Source organism: Bufo bufo, chromosome 3, assembly GCF_905171765.1.
Source record: "Bufo bufo chromosome 3, aBufBuf1.1, whole genome shotgun sequence".
NCBI classification, from domain to species: Eukaryota; Metazoa; Chordata; class Amphibia; order Anura; family Bufonidae; genus Bufo; species Bufo bufo.
This window is the reverse complement of record NC_053391.1, coordinates 577845190-577861711: the sequence shown is the minus strand read 5'-3', so window position 1 is coordinate 577861711 and position 16522 is coordinate 577845190. Positions and strand designations below refer to the sequence as shown.

At 45.8% G+C, this 16522-nt stretch overlaps 1 protein-coding gene across 8 annotated transcripts in view; it reads right to left on the bottom strand.

Moving 5' to 3' along the window:
- The window catches only part of DTX3 (deltex E3 ubiquitin ligase 3), a 103245-nt gene that overhangs the window by 49142 nt on the left and 37581 nt on the right, over positions 1–16522 (bottom strand). For 2 of the 8 annotated variants that reach the window (XM_040425754.1, XM_040425752.1), the window contains exon 2: positions 1685–1745. The exons of 1 other annotated variant lie outside the window; for it this stretch is intronic. In XM_040425754.1, coding sequence (XP_040281688.1) covers positions 1685–1697 — 13 coding nt within the window. In that variant the 5' untranslated portion in view covers positions 1698–1745. Of the gene's footprint in view, positions 1–962; positions 1061–1684; positions 1885–5059; positions 5078–16522 lie in introns of those variants that run through there. 5 more of the 8 variants (XM_040425756.1, XM_040425753.1, XM_040425757.1 and 2 more) reach the window with 5 other exon arrangements.

Sequence of the window (16522 nt, the reverse complement as noted above, 5' to 3'; positions counted from 1 at the left end):
TCGTAACCCCTAAATACCAGCAGTGTATAATGTGATGGAAAAATGAATCAAGCCAGCAAAGGAAGCAATATGGACAATCACAATACATCAGTAAGTGCCTTGTATTACCTTTCCCTACATGATAAATGCCATTTGCTGAAATGAGACAACCCTTTTAATACTGAGAGCATCAGATCACTATGTACCCAGCCAGTGGCCGTGAGGAGAACACAAGCGGCTCTGGGCATCGGCCCATGGGAAATTTTCCTGTAGGGTCTACGGCCAGTCGACCCCTGCAGAAGAGTAGTGCTGTTATAGCCTCAAAAGGGGTCCAAATTCCATATTAATACCCATGGTTTGGGAACGGGATGTCCAGTAAGATGATATTGGTGTGTTAGTGAGGTCTCCACGTACTTTGGCTATATATGAATCCAAAATAAATAATATTATTGAAATAAGAGAGATGTACAAATATTCTGTGCATGGATACATAATACGGAGGGGTTTTTCAAGCCCACCAGTGCAGACACAGCCATTTTATCTGCAGCTCAGCGTCCTTCCTTTAAAGCAGCGCAGGAGAAGACGCGGCCATCATTTCCTCTAAAACCTGCAATTTTCCAGCTTTGCAAACAAACATTAACCCATTTTCTTTGGATCACTCAACCCCTGCTCTGTAATTAACGGCATCGAAATGAGAACTCAACTTTGAATATTCCATGAACACTTAGCAATGGTAATATCACCATCAACCATACAAAGACATTGAGTGAAATAAATAAAAATAAAAAAAGCGCCATCCACGTGATACCTCCCAATTGTAAGTAACAGTATTAAAACACTGCGCAGTAACAATCCAGAGACACTAAGGAAAGGACGGCCAGCATATACAAATATCACCACATTTGTAGATTCCCATCGTCCACCCGCATCAGTACATACAGCTCCAAGCTATCCCTTAGGGACACACATGGTCGATCACTCACCCTCAGACAGCAATTACAGGAACATACCTCTGACCCCCTCCCACTGAGCAATCAGGCACAACTTATCGGATTCAGGAGACCAAAAGGAAGGGCGCTATCTGCAAATTGAGAACAAAGACGTAACTTCTAAGGTAACATGAAATGCAGCCTTGGAATAACAGAAGACCAGGGCGTCAGCAACCTTCCGCACTCCAGCTGTTGTGAAACTACAATTCCCAGCATGCTCCATTCACTTCTATGGAAGAGCAGAGCAAGTAGGCACGCTGGGAGTTGTAGTTTCACAACAGCTGGAGTGCCGGAGGTTGCCTATCCCTGCAGTAGACAGTACATGAACACAAAGCCTGGAAGGCAAGTATTTTAGTGCGGAGGGTAACATGTTGCAACCCCGACTATGGATCCCCTCTGCCACATAGTGACGTACAAATGCCACAGCCTTCAGGAATGTATGTGCGCGGTGAAGAACGCCTTTCTTGGTGACTCGATTATCTAGTACTCTAGCCCCTCATTAAAAAGTGACACGGTGAAAACCGCGGGGCCCTCCCTTACTGTCACAGCCAGCGCTGTACAGCCCCCACTCGTGTGATAAAATATGTGTCTCGCCCACAAGAAAATGTCAGTGCTAACAGCTTCACCTATGTGTAGCTTTCACCTTGATGAATGCGAAGAGCGGCGATTGCATTATCCTCCTCCGTCCGTCCACTAATGAAATGAGGGCTTCTTACCTGGAGACCCCATGGGCTGTTTCCACAGCGAGAAATCCCCAAAGGTCCTATTTTAAGTGATCTGGAAAAAAAAGGAAAAGAAAGAAAGCACGTAAAAGAGAGAAGGGTTATAATGAGAAGAGAGCGTCGCTGTCCATTCCTGTCTAGGCTCCCTCTACTCGCACTTTCACATTACACGGGCTGTCAGGGGTGGGGGCGTCCCTGCTCCGTGCAGAACAAGGGCCTGGTTTCTGCTAAAGTGAAACTGATGTGTGAGGAGAAAGGACAACACAGCGGCAGCCATGTCACCGTCATGAAGGCACACACCCCCTCCCCCCACAAGGCACAGGGCAATGTCTTTGTTACCTAGGCCCAGCATTACTGTACTGACTGCTGCTTTTCCTGTCATGTGCTCCGAGTGCTCGGGCCTGCCCACATACATCTCTCCTGCCTCTTTCCAGCAGACATCTTTGCTAGAAAGCACACACTAAAAGCCTCAGGGACACAACCGTATCCATTTTGCAAATCGCGGATCCGCAAAATACGGACGCTGTCTGTGTTGCACCCGCGCGACTTCGAGGTCTGCGTTTTGAAAGACAATTATAGGACATGTTCTATCGTTTTGCAGAACGGACATACGGATGCGGAAAGCACATGGATCATCTGTTCCGCAAAAAGATAGACTATGGGGCTCATTTATCATATTACCGTATGTCAGTTTTAATTAGGGCTCATGCACACAACAGTATTTTGCGTTCAGTATACTGACCGTTTTTGTAGTTCAGTATGCGGTACATATACTGAACCATTCATTTCAATGGTTCAACAAAAAAAACTGATGTGTCTCCGTGTGCATTCCGTTTCAGTATTTCAGTATTTCCGTATTTCCATACCGTGAAAAGATAGAACATGTCCTATTCTTGTCCGCAAATCACGGTGCTTGGCTCCATTCAAGTCAATGGGTCCGCAAAAAAAACGGAACGCATACGGAAATGCATCCGTATGTCTTCCGTATCTGTTCCGTTTTTGCTGAACCATCTATTGAAAATGTTATGCCCAGCCCAATTTTTTCTATGTAATTACTGTATAATGTATATGGCATACGGAAAAACGAAACGAAAAAACGGAAAGGAAACACAACGGAAACAAAAAACGGAACAACGGATCTGTGAAAAACGGACCGCAAAACACTGAAAAAGCCATACGGTCGTGTGCATGAGCCCTTAGTCTGGCTTTGCTTTGTGTTCCTGCACCAAATGTATGAACCGGTGCACCTCAATGATATATGTGGCGTAAGTGTAATGTGAGCTACACCTACATGTGCAAAAGTAGACCAGCGGCTTGCCTGGTGTGAGATGCGACATTCTGAAAAGTCGCACATAGTAAATGTAATGTAATCTAATCTGGAGTTTTCATCTAGAAAATGGAAGGAAAGAGCAAAATGTGAAGGAAAATAAAAAAGGAAAAAAATCGCAAAAACGCCATCTGCGCATTTTCTAGACCAAAAAAACAGGCGTACCATAGTTCAAAAATTATCCCTTATGTCTGCAAAATACAGAAAACAGACCCATTGAAAACAATGGGTCTGCAAATAAAATCCAGACAGCACACAGATCAGTATTTTGCGGATCTGCAATTTGGAGACCGCAAAACGGATACGGTCGTGTGTATTGGGGCCTGAGCAATATGTTCTTCCATGTTTTCCCACAGAAACCAGAAGCTGCCCTGCAGTGAATAATCCTGTTCACACAATGCAGCCTGCTGCGTCATGGCTCTCACGGGGTAATAATAGCTATTCCAGATCCGTTTTTGAACAGATACAAAAATCGGGCAATTCCAATTTTGAAGCATGCTTAAAAATCTGTGCTTGCCGGTGTCAGATTGCAAACCACTGTACAGCATTGTGACGAGCAATGGCTGAAAATCAGAAAATAATAAGAGATTAGAAAAAAAACGATGCGTCGCTATCTTGCTTTTAAGTGGACCTGCCCCCTCTCCTGACATGTCTGTTTTAGTAACTATTTCCATCCCCCTTATTATTCCTGCTAGAAGTTATCAATCAATTACTAGCAGTTTCCAATGAAGGTCCAGCTGGGTGTTAGGGGTGTGATCCTTCACAGTCTGACACTATCCAATAAGTGCTGCCAGTGTCAGAACACTAGTAACACCCATCTGGACCTTCATTGCAAACTGCTGGCAATTCATTCATATCTTCTAGCAGGAATAATAGAGGAATGGCACAGAGTCACAGATGCTCCATGGAGAATGCAAGTAGCTACTAAAACAGATATGGCAGGAGAGGAGACAGGTCCTTACATTCCCTTTAAAGGGGTTTTCTGACTTTTTTAAGCCTCATTCACACTTCAGTGTTTCACGTACGTGTTCTCCGCAGACAGCACACGTCCCCATTCATCTGAATGTGTGTATTTACACATCAGTGTTTTAGCACGGTCTGTGGGTCTGTGTTTTCAGCACGGATGCATGTCCTATCTTGGTCCGTGTTCACTGATCCATCACGCCCATTATAGTCTATGGGTCCGTGAAAACCACGGATGCTTCCCAGATGCATCACTGACCACCTGAGCACGGACACGGACGTGTGAATGAGGCTTTATACAGATGATCTATCCTCCGCATAGGCCATAAGAACCTGATCAGTAGGACCCCCGCTAATCAGCTGGTTGAGAAGGCCATCTCGCGGCTTACCCTAGGCCAGTGATGTCACGTTCATGTTGCCTTGACGCAGCTCTAACATTTAAGTGAATGTGGCTGGGCTGCAATACCAAGCACGGCCACTATCCCATGGATGGCACTGTGCTTGGTAAGCTGTAAGGATAGGCCATCAGTATAAAAACATTGGAAAACCTCTTTAATGTAAAACCCCCTTGATTTTATATTTTTTTTAAATCAGCTTATAACTAATGTAAAATAACAAAAGCAGAAATACCTTTAGGCTACTTTCACACTCGCTTTTGGTGCGGATCCGTCATGGATCTGCACAGACGGATCCGCACCGATAATACAACCGCATGCATCCATTCAGAATGGATCCGTCTTGAACACCATTGAAAGTCAATGGGGGGCGGAACCAGTTTCTATTGTGCCAGATTGTGTCAGTGAAAACGGATCCGTCCCCATTGACTTACATTGTGTTTCAGGACGGATCCGTTTGCCTCCGCATCGTCAGGCGGACACCAAAACGCTGCAAGCAGCATTTTGGTGTCTGCCCCCAGAGCGGAATGGAGACGGAACGGAGGCAAACTGATGCATTCTGAGCTGATCCTTTTCCACTCAGAATGTATTAGGGCAAAACTGATCCGTTTGGGGCCGCTTGTGAAAGCCCTGAAACGGATCTCACAAACGGATACCAAAACGCCAGTGTGAAAGTAGACTTACTACTCTGCTGCCGCACCGATGCTCCTGCTTCCCTAGTCCTCTGTGGGTCTCCGTTCTTCCTGCTCCAGCAATGACAATCACCGGCTGCTGCAGTGACCTCAGAGATCTCAAGATGTTGCTGGAGCGGGAGGAACCAAAGAGCTGCCAGAACCAGAGCAGCGAGGGATTGTGTGCTCTCCTTTACTACTGGGGCCCCGTTCTGGTAGGAGCGGTCCCACTGGTGGCCATCAAGGTCCCAGATAAAAATATCCCATTAACTGCTGAACTAATTCTTGGACAACCCCCTTGAATTGTTTCAAGAATATAGCAAAGCCTCCGCACAGAAATGACAAGTCTGTATGTGAACTTCAAATTATCTGTACAGGGAATTTCCGACATTCTTACCACTGAACTCTCTGACTCACAGTAATGTAGTCTGGGAACTAATGCTTAACCCCTTAGTGACCAAGCAGCTTTTTAAATTTTTTTATTGTTGTAGTTCAGGAGCTATGACCACACGGTTTGGTCTAGAGTCGCGGCCAGCAGCGGTCAAGACCCGCACGGGCAATCAGGCCACAGCTGCCTGATATTTAACTAATGAAGACCGCACTGTATAAGCGGTCTGAATTCTTAATGGCTGCGCCTACAGTATACAGTGCGGTCTTCATTAGTTAAACATCAGGCAGCTGTGGCCTAATTGGCCATGCGTTTCTTGACCGCAGCTGGCTGCGTCCCGAATGGATCACGACTGCGCAGTGTGATCGTACCCTTAGTTTCTTATTTTTCCATCAATGTAGCCCTATGAGACAAATCATAGATTTCAATGGCACCATTTTGGGGTACATATAACTCATTGATTAACTTTTATAAACTCTTTCTGGGGTGGATGGAAAACAAGACAGCAATTTCGCAATTAACACATTTTTAGGTTTGAAAGTTTGCGGTTTTCACTTTCCGTCAAAAATAACTTGACTTTATTGCCTGGGTCTGTATGATTATAGTGGTACCAAATATACACATATAGTTTTTTTTTAAATTTATTTTACTACATTTGCACAATAAAAACCATTTTCGTAAAAAGTTTTTGCATTGCCACATCCCAAGATACATAACCTTTTATTTTTCTTTCAATTGAGCTGTGTAAGATGCTGATTTTTGTCGGCTGACTTGTGGTTTTCATTGGTACAATTTTTGTGGCACATAACTCATTTTGCTCACTTTTTTTTCCTTTTTATGGGGGAGGCAGATAAGCAAAAAAAAAACATCAATTCTGGCTTTTTTTTTTTCTCGCGTTCACTGTACAGGATAATTGTGCATGATAATATATGATAATTGTATAGTTTAGGTCAATACAGACGCGGCGGTACCATATATGTGGCGGGGATTTTACTACATATGCACTATGGTATATTAACCTGTCAGTGGAAACCTGACAGGCAATCTATTAGGCCATGCCTCTGGCATACGCAGAAGGTAGATTTGGTGGCCATTATTAAACCCAGGCTGCCAAGTGCTCCCAAGGTGCTCAATACTGGCTGTGGCATCTATGGGGTTAAACTGTCAGGATTTATGATCTTGCCAATCCGGCCAGCAGGGGTGGACTGGCTATAGACCCTACAGGTGAAATTTCTACTGGGGCCACCCGAGCCCTCCTCACGACCACCAGCCAGGTACACAATGATCTAATGCTCTCAGCATTAATTAATGTAGGAGCACCAGGCACTTTTGCACCTACTAAATTTGAATTCAACTGCAACAAGGTGGCGGTATTTTGTGCTGCACTGTGGTGATTGGCTCTGCTGGGGTGGTATTTTGTGCTGCACCTTGGTATTGTCCCTGCCTACTTCTGTTGTTCTTGCCTTCTTGTGTTGGCCCTGCCCACTCGTGATGTACCGCCTTCTGTCAATTTGGACTCGCCAACAACGTGGGGCCACTTTTGGGATTTTTTCTAGGTCCACTTCAAGTTCCCAGTTTGCCCCTGGCGGCCAGTTAGAGCAGGAGCTCAGCTCTCTTATGACGATCACTGCAGAGAAGACCTGTACACCACTTAGATTAGGCCACCGTAAGAAAAAAGCGGTGGCCAGCCTAGAACCCTCTTAGTGACTTTCAGAAAAAAGACATTTTGGTGGTCGTCACTAAGAGGTTAACAATACAAGTAAGCCACGGCTAGTTTAGTTTAGTCTCAACTTCATCACTGTTTCCTTAGTCCCATTATTTCTTCTCCGTTGACATTTTCTATTGCCTTTAATGGGATCTGCCAGGTTTCCATGTTTCTTTACTCAACCATTTCCCACCTGTACATAATGTAGAAAAGTATTCCACCGAGGGATACAATCAATTATTCCTAGGATCTCCAGAACACCTGCTACTTCACAACCAACAAAAGGGCAGAAACATGTCTGCAAATGTTAAAAAGACATCTACTGCTCTGCTACTCTAGGACTATACTTGTGGGTATAATGTCTCGAAGTATTAGGGATAGTATTTTTGATAATTTTATGCTTATGTTAATATGAGAGATGGGACGGGAGTTACCACAATGTATTGCTTCCTTGCCTGGTTTCGGTAATACTGTGACATGAGCTAAAAGGGATTGGCAAGAAAAAGGAGTCCCCTCGGATTCAGACCTAAAGGCCTCTATGAGCAAAAGTGCCACACCTCCACCAGAAACCCGTCTGGTCCTGGACTCTTCCCTAGTTTGAGTTCTTTAATTAACATCTCCACTTCACCTATTGAGAACTCATGCTCTAAGACCTCTCTCACCTCTGAATCAATTGTGGTCATATGAATTTGGAATAGATATTCAGATATTTTAGCAAGCCCCATTGGTTTATCCATAGAGGAATACAAAGACTCATAATAGAGTCTGAATTCTTCAATAAGAGCCTCAGTGGAGTGCACCATTTCTTTTGCAGGCACATTAATAAACCTAATCTAAGACTGAGGAAGTCCAGGATATAAAGCCTAGACAAGCATTTCCCACCTTTATCTCCATATTCGGAAAAAAAAAACAAAAAAAAAACCTCTGTAATTCATCTAAAATATGAAGAATACTTTATCTGACATAGGATATGTCACCCAGCAAAGAAGGAGTCAGAGAGGTCTTATTTTGAGGCTACTTAATCTGTGGAGGGGGGTTTTAAGGTGAATTGTGAGTTCCCTCTGGATCCATGATATATAAGTATACCCCGCAGCAGACTTAATGGTATTGCTGACTATTGCTGACTTTGTAGACTACCAATTGCTGACTTTGTGTGACCACGATCTATGTTGGTCTACAAAGTCAGCAAAAGCTTTCTGAATATCTGCTAAACACAAGGGCTCATTCAAAAGGTTGTCATTTAATCTCCACGTGAAGCCCCCCTTGCTGCTGCCTAGCGAAAGGCCTATGGAACACAATGGAGGAGCTTGGTCCAATCATAAAAACAAATCCACAGAACATTTAAGGGACCTATCAAGTAAGGAATGTGATATGAAAATATGATCTATCCTGGTATAGCAGTTATGTGCAGATGAATGGTAGATATGGTCCTTGACCCCAGGGTGCAAGACCCGCCACAAGTCCACCAGCTCCATAGAAGAGATCAATCTCCGCAGTGCACGGGTCGCCCTCCTGGAAACAGACGACCTACCTGAAAAGCAGTCTAGCTCAGGTTCAAATACCATATTGAAGTCACCTCCTATAATCATGTAGATGCCTTCAGCAAATGTTGTTAGGGAGCGAAAAACCCAGAGGCCAAAATCCACTTAGGGTTGGGGAAGGACAGATTAGCCCACAGAGTAAATATATGACCAGCAATATCTAATTTAAGAAACAAGAATCCACCAGAAGGATCAACTTTTGCACTTAGTACTGTAGGGGAGATGGTTTAGCGAAAACCAATAGAGACACCTTTGGCTTTACCCAAAGGATATGGGCAGTGATACAACTTCGGGTAGAACTTATGCTCCCACTTGGGAATATTAGAGGGCGTAAAGTTAGTCTCTTGAAATAAAACAATATCTATTTTCTTTTTCCTCATGTAATGATATAGCTGCCTACGCTTTACTGGCTTGTTTGACCCATTTGCGTTATACAAACACAGTGTTATGTTAGCCATAGTGAAAATCAAGGCACAGTACAACTCTCTTTGTGAGGGGCCCAAGAACAAACTGTTGGAAGACAATAGGAAAGGGAGGACAAAGAGCACAAAGGACAAACAAAACTGGTATAAGTACAGTCCCCTAAGACTGCATATCAACCCCGGGACACTAGACTCTGGGCTCTAAGGTCTAGACCAGGCTTGGACCAGCACTGCTGTCTCTCTGGGGAGACAGAAGCCATAAGCTCGGGTACTCCTGAATGCCCGTGCCTATATAGATTGGCTATAAGACACTTCATACTTTTTTAAATAATACACTAAGTGTACCTTTGTGAGAGCTGATAATATGTAACTTTTATTAATCTCATTAAAATAAGTCAGACAGTGTTATTAAAATTTATTTTAGATGCATTTTTAAATGGAGATGAGGATTTTGGTGTTCCTTCGCCCTATTGAGAACTTGACGGTTTGCGGTGGGGGTAGCTTTATAGGTAAGTATTGCATAACATGCTCACTACTAGCTTATTCAGCTCAGCCTCATTAATTCTGACCCTCAACCTCTAGTCTAGAGTGGGGAAATGGGCAAACTGGCTGTAGTCGGAGCACTCGCCCTGAAAAGAGCGACCCCCAGCCGCAGGAACCTCGGGCCTGACCTACTCGTCCCTCTCCTAACAGCTGCCTACAGACACCATCCGACGCGTTTCGCCATAGTGCAATGGCTCATCAGGGAGCAATCTGTGCAGTGGCAGAGTTTCTTTACAATAAACGGCAGTGGCAGCTTGCTAATGGACTCTGTCTCTTTTTATGCTCATGGCTCCGCCCACTTGTATAGATTCTCACCAATCCCTAGGGAGCGGAGGAGGGTCAGTGGGCAGCGCTCTGCGGCCCTGGCCCGCCCTGCCCTGTCTTCTGGGTGTGACGCACGCTAGGGGGCGGGATTGATGCTATGGGGACTTAGAAGCGCGTCGCCGGCTGGGATCGTTGTTACTCACTTCCTGTTTACATCGGCTGTAATGACCGGTGACACGCACAGGGAGGGAAAAGGGAAAGCCCTGCCCAAGGGAGAGGGAAAGGTGGTGACCCCTAACTCACCTTGCGGCTGGCACCTGACTGTCCTGACGTCCCTAGACGGGTTCCTCACCCGTGCGGCGATCACGTGCCTAAACCCTGGCTTTCCCTAAAATGAGCCCTAGATAGTGAACGGGCCGGTGGGATCGCTAGTCCGCACCACTATCACTAAGAGGGAAACACCAGGGAGAGGACAGACAAAACAGACAAACACATACACCCAGGTGGGCGATCACAATAGACCACAAAGGTCCAACAGGGATCCGGAGGGTAGCGTTCTGGACCAACTACCAGAGAACGCAGCAACACAGCTCCAGAAGGTCAGAATAGATGTCCAGGCAGGAAGTTCTATCTCTGGCAACCAGAGAAGTGTGAGAGAGGAATATAAGGAGGTTTGGGAGTGCTGGACAAGGAACAGCTGAGGAGAAGGAGCCAAAAGGGTTTGCAAAGCAAACCCAGAAAACTACCATAAGGAAAACAGCCCTATCTTAAATAGAGCGTGCAGCCAACCGCTGCGACTTTCTGACCCCGGGTATAACGGAGTCAGGCGTGGTTCTCGATACCCTCGTGACAGTACCCCCCTCTCTACGAGGGGCCTCCGGACACTCAGGACCAGGTCTCTCAGGATGAGAGGCATGAAAAACCCGAACTAGCCTGTCGGCGTTTACCTCAGACGCAGGAACCCACATTCTTTCCTCAGGACCGTAACCTCTCCAATGCACCAGATATTGAAGAGAGCGGCGGACCCGACGAGAATTAACAATTTTGGATATCTGAAATTCTAGATTACCATCCACGACAACAGGAGGGGGTGGCAGCGGTGACGGTTCTAGAGGTGGAACATATTTTTTGAGTAACGACTTATAAAAAACATTATGAATTTTAAAAGTCTGAGGTAACTCCAGGCGAAAAGCCACGGGGTTGATGATGGCTACAATTTTGTAAGGGCCAATAAACCTAGGACCCAGTTTCCAAGAGGGAACCTTTAATTTAATATTCCTAGTAGACAACCACACATAGTCATTCACTCCTAGGTCCGGACCTGGCGACCGTCTCTTATCAGCCATGCATTTGTATTTACCTCCCATATTTTTCAAGTTAGCTTCCACCTTCTGCCATACAGATGAAAGAGATGCCGAAAACCGTTCCTCTTCGGGAACCCCAGAAGACCCCCCCTCTTTGAAAGTACAGAATTGGGGATGAAAACCATATGCACCAAGAAATGGTGACTTGCCAGTGGATTCCTGACGACGATTATTTATGGCAAACTCAGCTAACGGTAAATATGATGACCACAACTCTTGGTTTTCAGACACAAAACATCTTAGATATGTCTCAAGGTTTTGGTTGGTACGCTCAGTCTGTCCATTCGACTGAGGATGGAAAGCTGAGGAAAAGGACAAGTGTACCCCCAAACGGGAACAAAAAGCTTTCCAAAATTTAGAAATAAATTGGGTACCCCGATCCGAAACAACATCGGAGGGGACCCCGTGAAGCTTCACGATTTCACTGACGAATACCTGAGCAAGAGTCTTAGCATTAGGTAGTGCGGGTAACGCAATGAAGTGTACCATTTTGCTAAACCTGTCCACTACTACCAAAATAACTGTTTTACCCGCAGACAAAGGTAAGTCAGTGATAAAATCCATTGACAGATGTGTCCACGGTCTATTGGGAATGACGAGTGGTAATAGAGACCCTGCAGGACGTGTATGTGAAACTTTTGCGCGCGCACAGGTAGAACAAGAAGACACAAAATCCAATACATCCTGACGCAACCTTGGCCACCAAAAACGACGAGACAATAGCTCCAAGGTTGCTTTACTACCCGGGTGCCCAGCAAGTGCCGAACTATGATGTTCCTTTAATAATTCGAAACGTAGGTTCAACGGTACAAACAATTTCTCTGAGGGGCAAGAGACCGGGGCGTCCCCCTGGGCCTCTAACACCTTCCCCTCCAAAACAGAGTGTACCGCAGAAACAACCACTCCTCTTTGAAGAATGGGCACCGGATCACTCACATTACCCCCTCCAGGGAAACAACGAAATAGTGCATCAGCCTTGGTGTTCTTTGCCCCAGGACGATAGGTAATCACAAAGTTAAACCTGGTAAAAAAATAGCGACCACCTAGCCTGTCTAGGGGTGAGACGCTTAGCTGATTCGAGGTACAGAAGATTTTTGTGGTCCGTAATCACAGTGACGGGGTGGACTGCCCCCTCTAAGAAGTGACGCCACTCCTCAAACGCAAGTTTAATAGCTAATAGTTCCCTATTGCCAATATCGTAGTTCTTTTCTGCTGCAGATAGTTTTTTAGAAAAGAAAGCACAAGGACGCCATTTGCCAGGAGACGGACCCTGAGACAGCACCGCCCCCACTCCCACCTCTGACGCATCTACTTCAACAATAAAAGGCGGAGAGACATCAGGTTGGACTAGTACAGGTGCTGAGGTAAACCTCTCTTTTAGAGAGGAAAAAGCAACTTTAGCGGCGTCAGACCATTTAGAAAAATCAGTCCCCTTCCTAGTCATGTCAGTAAGCGGTTTTACAATAAGTGAATAATTTTGAATGAATTTCCTATAGAAATTTGCGAAGCCCAAGAACCGTTGTAGTGCTTTGAGGTTCTCAGGAAGATCCCAATCTAAAATTGCCTGGACCTTCCTAGGATCCATACGGAAACCTGAAGCAGATAAAAAATAACCTAGGAATTGTATCTCCTGAACGGCGAAGACACATTTTTCAATTTTAGCATATAATTCATTCGTCCGTAGGACCTGCAGTACTTGTCTGACATGCACCTCATGTGTTTTCAGATCAGACGAATAAATTAAAATATCATCTAGGTATATTACCACAAACCTGCCGATTAGATGACTAAAAATGTCATTAACGAAATGTTGAAAGACGGCAGGAGCATTGGTCAGACCGAAAGGCATAACTAGATTTTCATAATGCCCCTCAGGGGTGTTAAACGCTGTCTTCCACTCATCCCCCTCCTTAATACGAATCAGATTGTAGGCCCCCCTAAGATCAAGTTTGGAGAACCACCTAGCACCCGCAATCTGGTTAAACAGGTCAGGAATGAGAGGAAGAGGGTATGGGTCTCGGATGGTTATCCGATTTAATTCGCGAAAATCTAGGCAAGGACGCAGGCCCCCTTCTTTCTTTTTAACGAAGAAAAACCCTGCAGCCACGGGTGAAGAAGAGGGTCTGATGTGTCCCTTAGCCGAGCTCTCGGAGATATAATCTTTCATGGCTTGTCTCTCTGGACCCGAAAGATTATATAACCTGGTCTTGGGTAATTTTGCGCCGGGAACAAGGTTAACCGGGCAATCATAAGGACGATGAGGTGGTAACTTCTGACAACCCTTTTCAGAAAAAACATCCTCAAAATCCGAAATAAATGTAGGTAGGGTAGTTATGGAGGCGACTAAGCAATTGCTATTTAAGCAATTTTCTCTGCACTGCTCACTCCACTCCGATATCTCCCTGGCCTGCCAATCCACCACTGGATTGTGCGCTACCAACCAGGGAAGACCCAGCACTACCGGAGTGGGAAGCCCCTCCAGAACATAACCTGAAAGCATCTCGTTATGGTGGTCCCCTACCCGAAGGTGTAAATTATGAACAATGTGGGTGAGGTTTCTCTGAGACAGGGGAGCAGAATCAATAGCGAATATGGGAATGGGTCTCTGTAACGTACAGATAGACAAACCCATAGTGCGGGCAAAATGGGCATCTATCAAATTTACCCCTTCTCCACTGTCTAGAAAGAAAGAAATAGTCTCTGTCTTATCACCAAAAATAATAACCGCTGGCAACACAAATTGCGATGTACGTATGGAGGAAACGTATACCCCCCGGCTGACATCCTCCACACAGCCTGGGGTTAGTAGTTTTTCCGACGGTCTTTTGTTTTTGAGGAAGGAAGGACAGACATTAATAAAATGACCCCTCTCCCCACAAAAAAAACAAACCCCACGCCTACGGCGAGCCTCAGGGGGACGGACCTGACGAGTAGTTCCTCCTAGCTGCATAGGCTCGTCTAAGTCCGTACAGACTAACTGCTGCTTGGGAGGGGTTACCAATTGCTCCAGTTTTTTCAACCTGTCCCTAAGGCGTCTCTCTATACGGATAGAAAGGGACATAACCGCATCAAGGGAAAAGGGGGTCTCATATAATGCAAGCGCATCTTTAACCCTTTCGGATAACCCAGAGCAGAACTGACTCCTGAGAGCCGGGTCGTTCCATTGGGTATCCGTAGCCCACCTACGGAATTCAGAGCAATACTCCTCTACCGGCCGCTCTCCTTGTAAGTGTCTCCGTAATCTTGATTCAGCCAGTGCGACTCGGTCAGGGTTGTCATATATGAGACCCAAAGCCCCGAAAAACTCATCCACTGACCGGAGAGCCTGGGAATCAGTAGGTAAAGAGAACGCCCAGGACTGCGGGTCCCCCTGCAGCAGGGAAATAACAACCCCCACCCGCTGTTCTTCATTACCTGAGGAGTAAGGGCGCAATGTCAAAAACTTGTCCCTTCCCCCAGAAAATCTGTCAGGGAGAGGGACCTTGGGTTCCGCAACAACCTGGTTACCAGTAGCAACCGCTGGGCTTGCGGTCAGTTGTAATCGCTGCTGTTGCTGGAGGACCGACGCCTTCAATCCTGCCACCTCACAAGACAGGCCATGAAATTGATTGGACAGAGCAGCAATTTGATCCATACTGGATTCTAAGTAGGTAAAATGTTTTTTTGTTTTTTTTTTACCTACACAAAATAAGGGCCAGAGATAATGTAATGACCGGCGACACGCACAGGGAGGGAAAAGGGAAAGCCCTGCCCAAGGGAGAGGGAAAGGTGGTGACCCCTAACTCACCTTGCGGCTGGCACCTGACTGCCCTGACGTCCCTAGACGGGTTCCTCACCCGTGCGGCGATCACGTGCCTAAACCCTGGCTTTCCCTAAAATGAGCCCTAGATAGTGAACGGGCCGGTGGGATCGCTAGTCCGCACCACTATCACTAAGAGGGAAACACCAGGGAGAGGACAGACAAAACAGACAAACACATACACCCAGGTGGGCGATCACAATAGACCACAAAGGTCCAACAGGGATCCCGAGGGTAGCGTTCTGGACCAACTACCAGAGAACGCAGCAACACAGCTCCAGAAGGTCAGAATAGATGTCCAGGCAGGAAGTTCTATCTCTGGCAACCAGAGAAGTGTGAGAGAGGAATATAAGGAGGTTTGGGAGTGCTGGACAAGGAACAGCTGAGGAGAAAGAGCTATGGATCCCTGAGTGAGCCAAAAGGGTTTGCAAAGCGAACCCAGAAAACTACCATAAGGAAAACAGCCCTATCTTAAATAGAGCGTGCAGCCAACCGCTGCGACTTCCTGACCCCGGGTATAACGGAGTCAGGCGTGGTTCTCGATACCCTCGTGACATCGGCGCTGTCATGCTCCTGACATTGCAGGTAGCGATTCTTGTTTATATGCAGTTCCATCTTACTTGATACTTCATGTGCGACACTCCTTGCAATCAACCGTATATCTAATTGGTGTGCACAGTGACTGCTCTACCTTCTGATTGCCTAGATCTTCGCATAATAGGGAGATAGTTATAGATTAATTTGCGCTAATATTTTTTGCTTATATATTCATTTGGACAGGTTTTATTAACCCCTGACTGGTCGGACCTATTTCTCTTCAGGGGGTTAAGGCTCAATAATTAACCGTCGATGTTCAACAGTCTGGATAGTTACGCTTACATAGTATATCTGTTACGGATACCGAAGATATACCGCCCCTCTCATAGTTTTACTTCACTCAAATTAAAAAGTACACATATGCCCCCCCCCCTCCCTGATTCACATATATCCATCTTCCACAAACTGGTCTCTAGAGATCTGGAACAGATCAGTCCAAGAACGAAAGGGGTGAATAATCTGAGCAAGGAGGAATATCTGTCACTTAAAAAGCTGGAAAGGGACTGAAATGTTGTCATAAAGCCCTCTGATAAAGGGGGCAATGTGGTCCTAATGGACCATGTGACATATGAAAGGATGTGCCTAGACATACTTAATGACAAACAGTCATATGCGATTTTATCGAGTGACCCAGGTCCACTCTTCCTGAAGGAGTTAAAAAACATTCTGGAGGACGGACTCAAACGAAAACCGATTGATAAATCAGAATATGATTTCCTTCTGCCTGAAAACCCGATTCTACCGACTTTTTACTCTCTGCCTAAAATACATAAGGGGACCACACAGGCTCGTACTGGCCCACAGGGGTACAGGGGAATCCCCCGGTGGGCCCCTGAGCAAGGTGGGCCCCTAG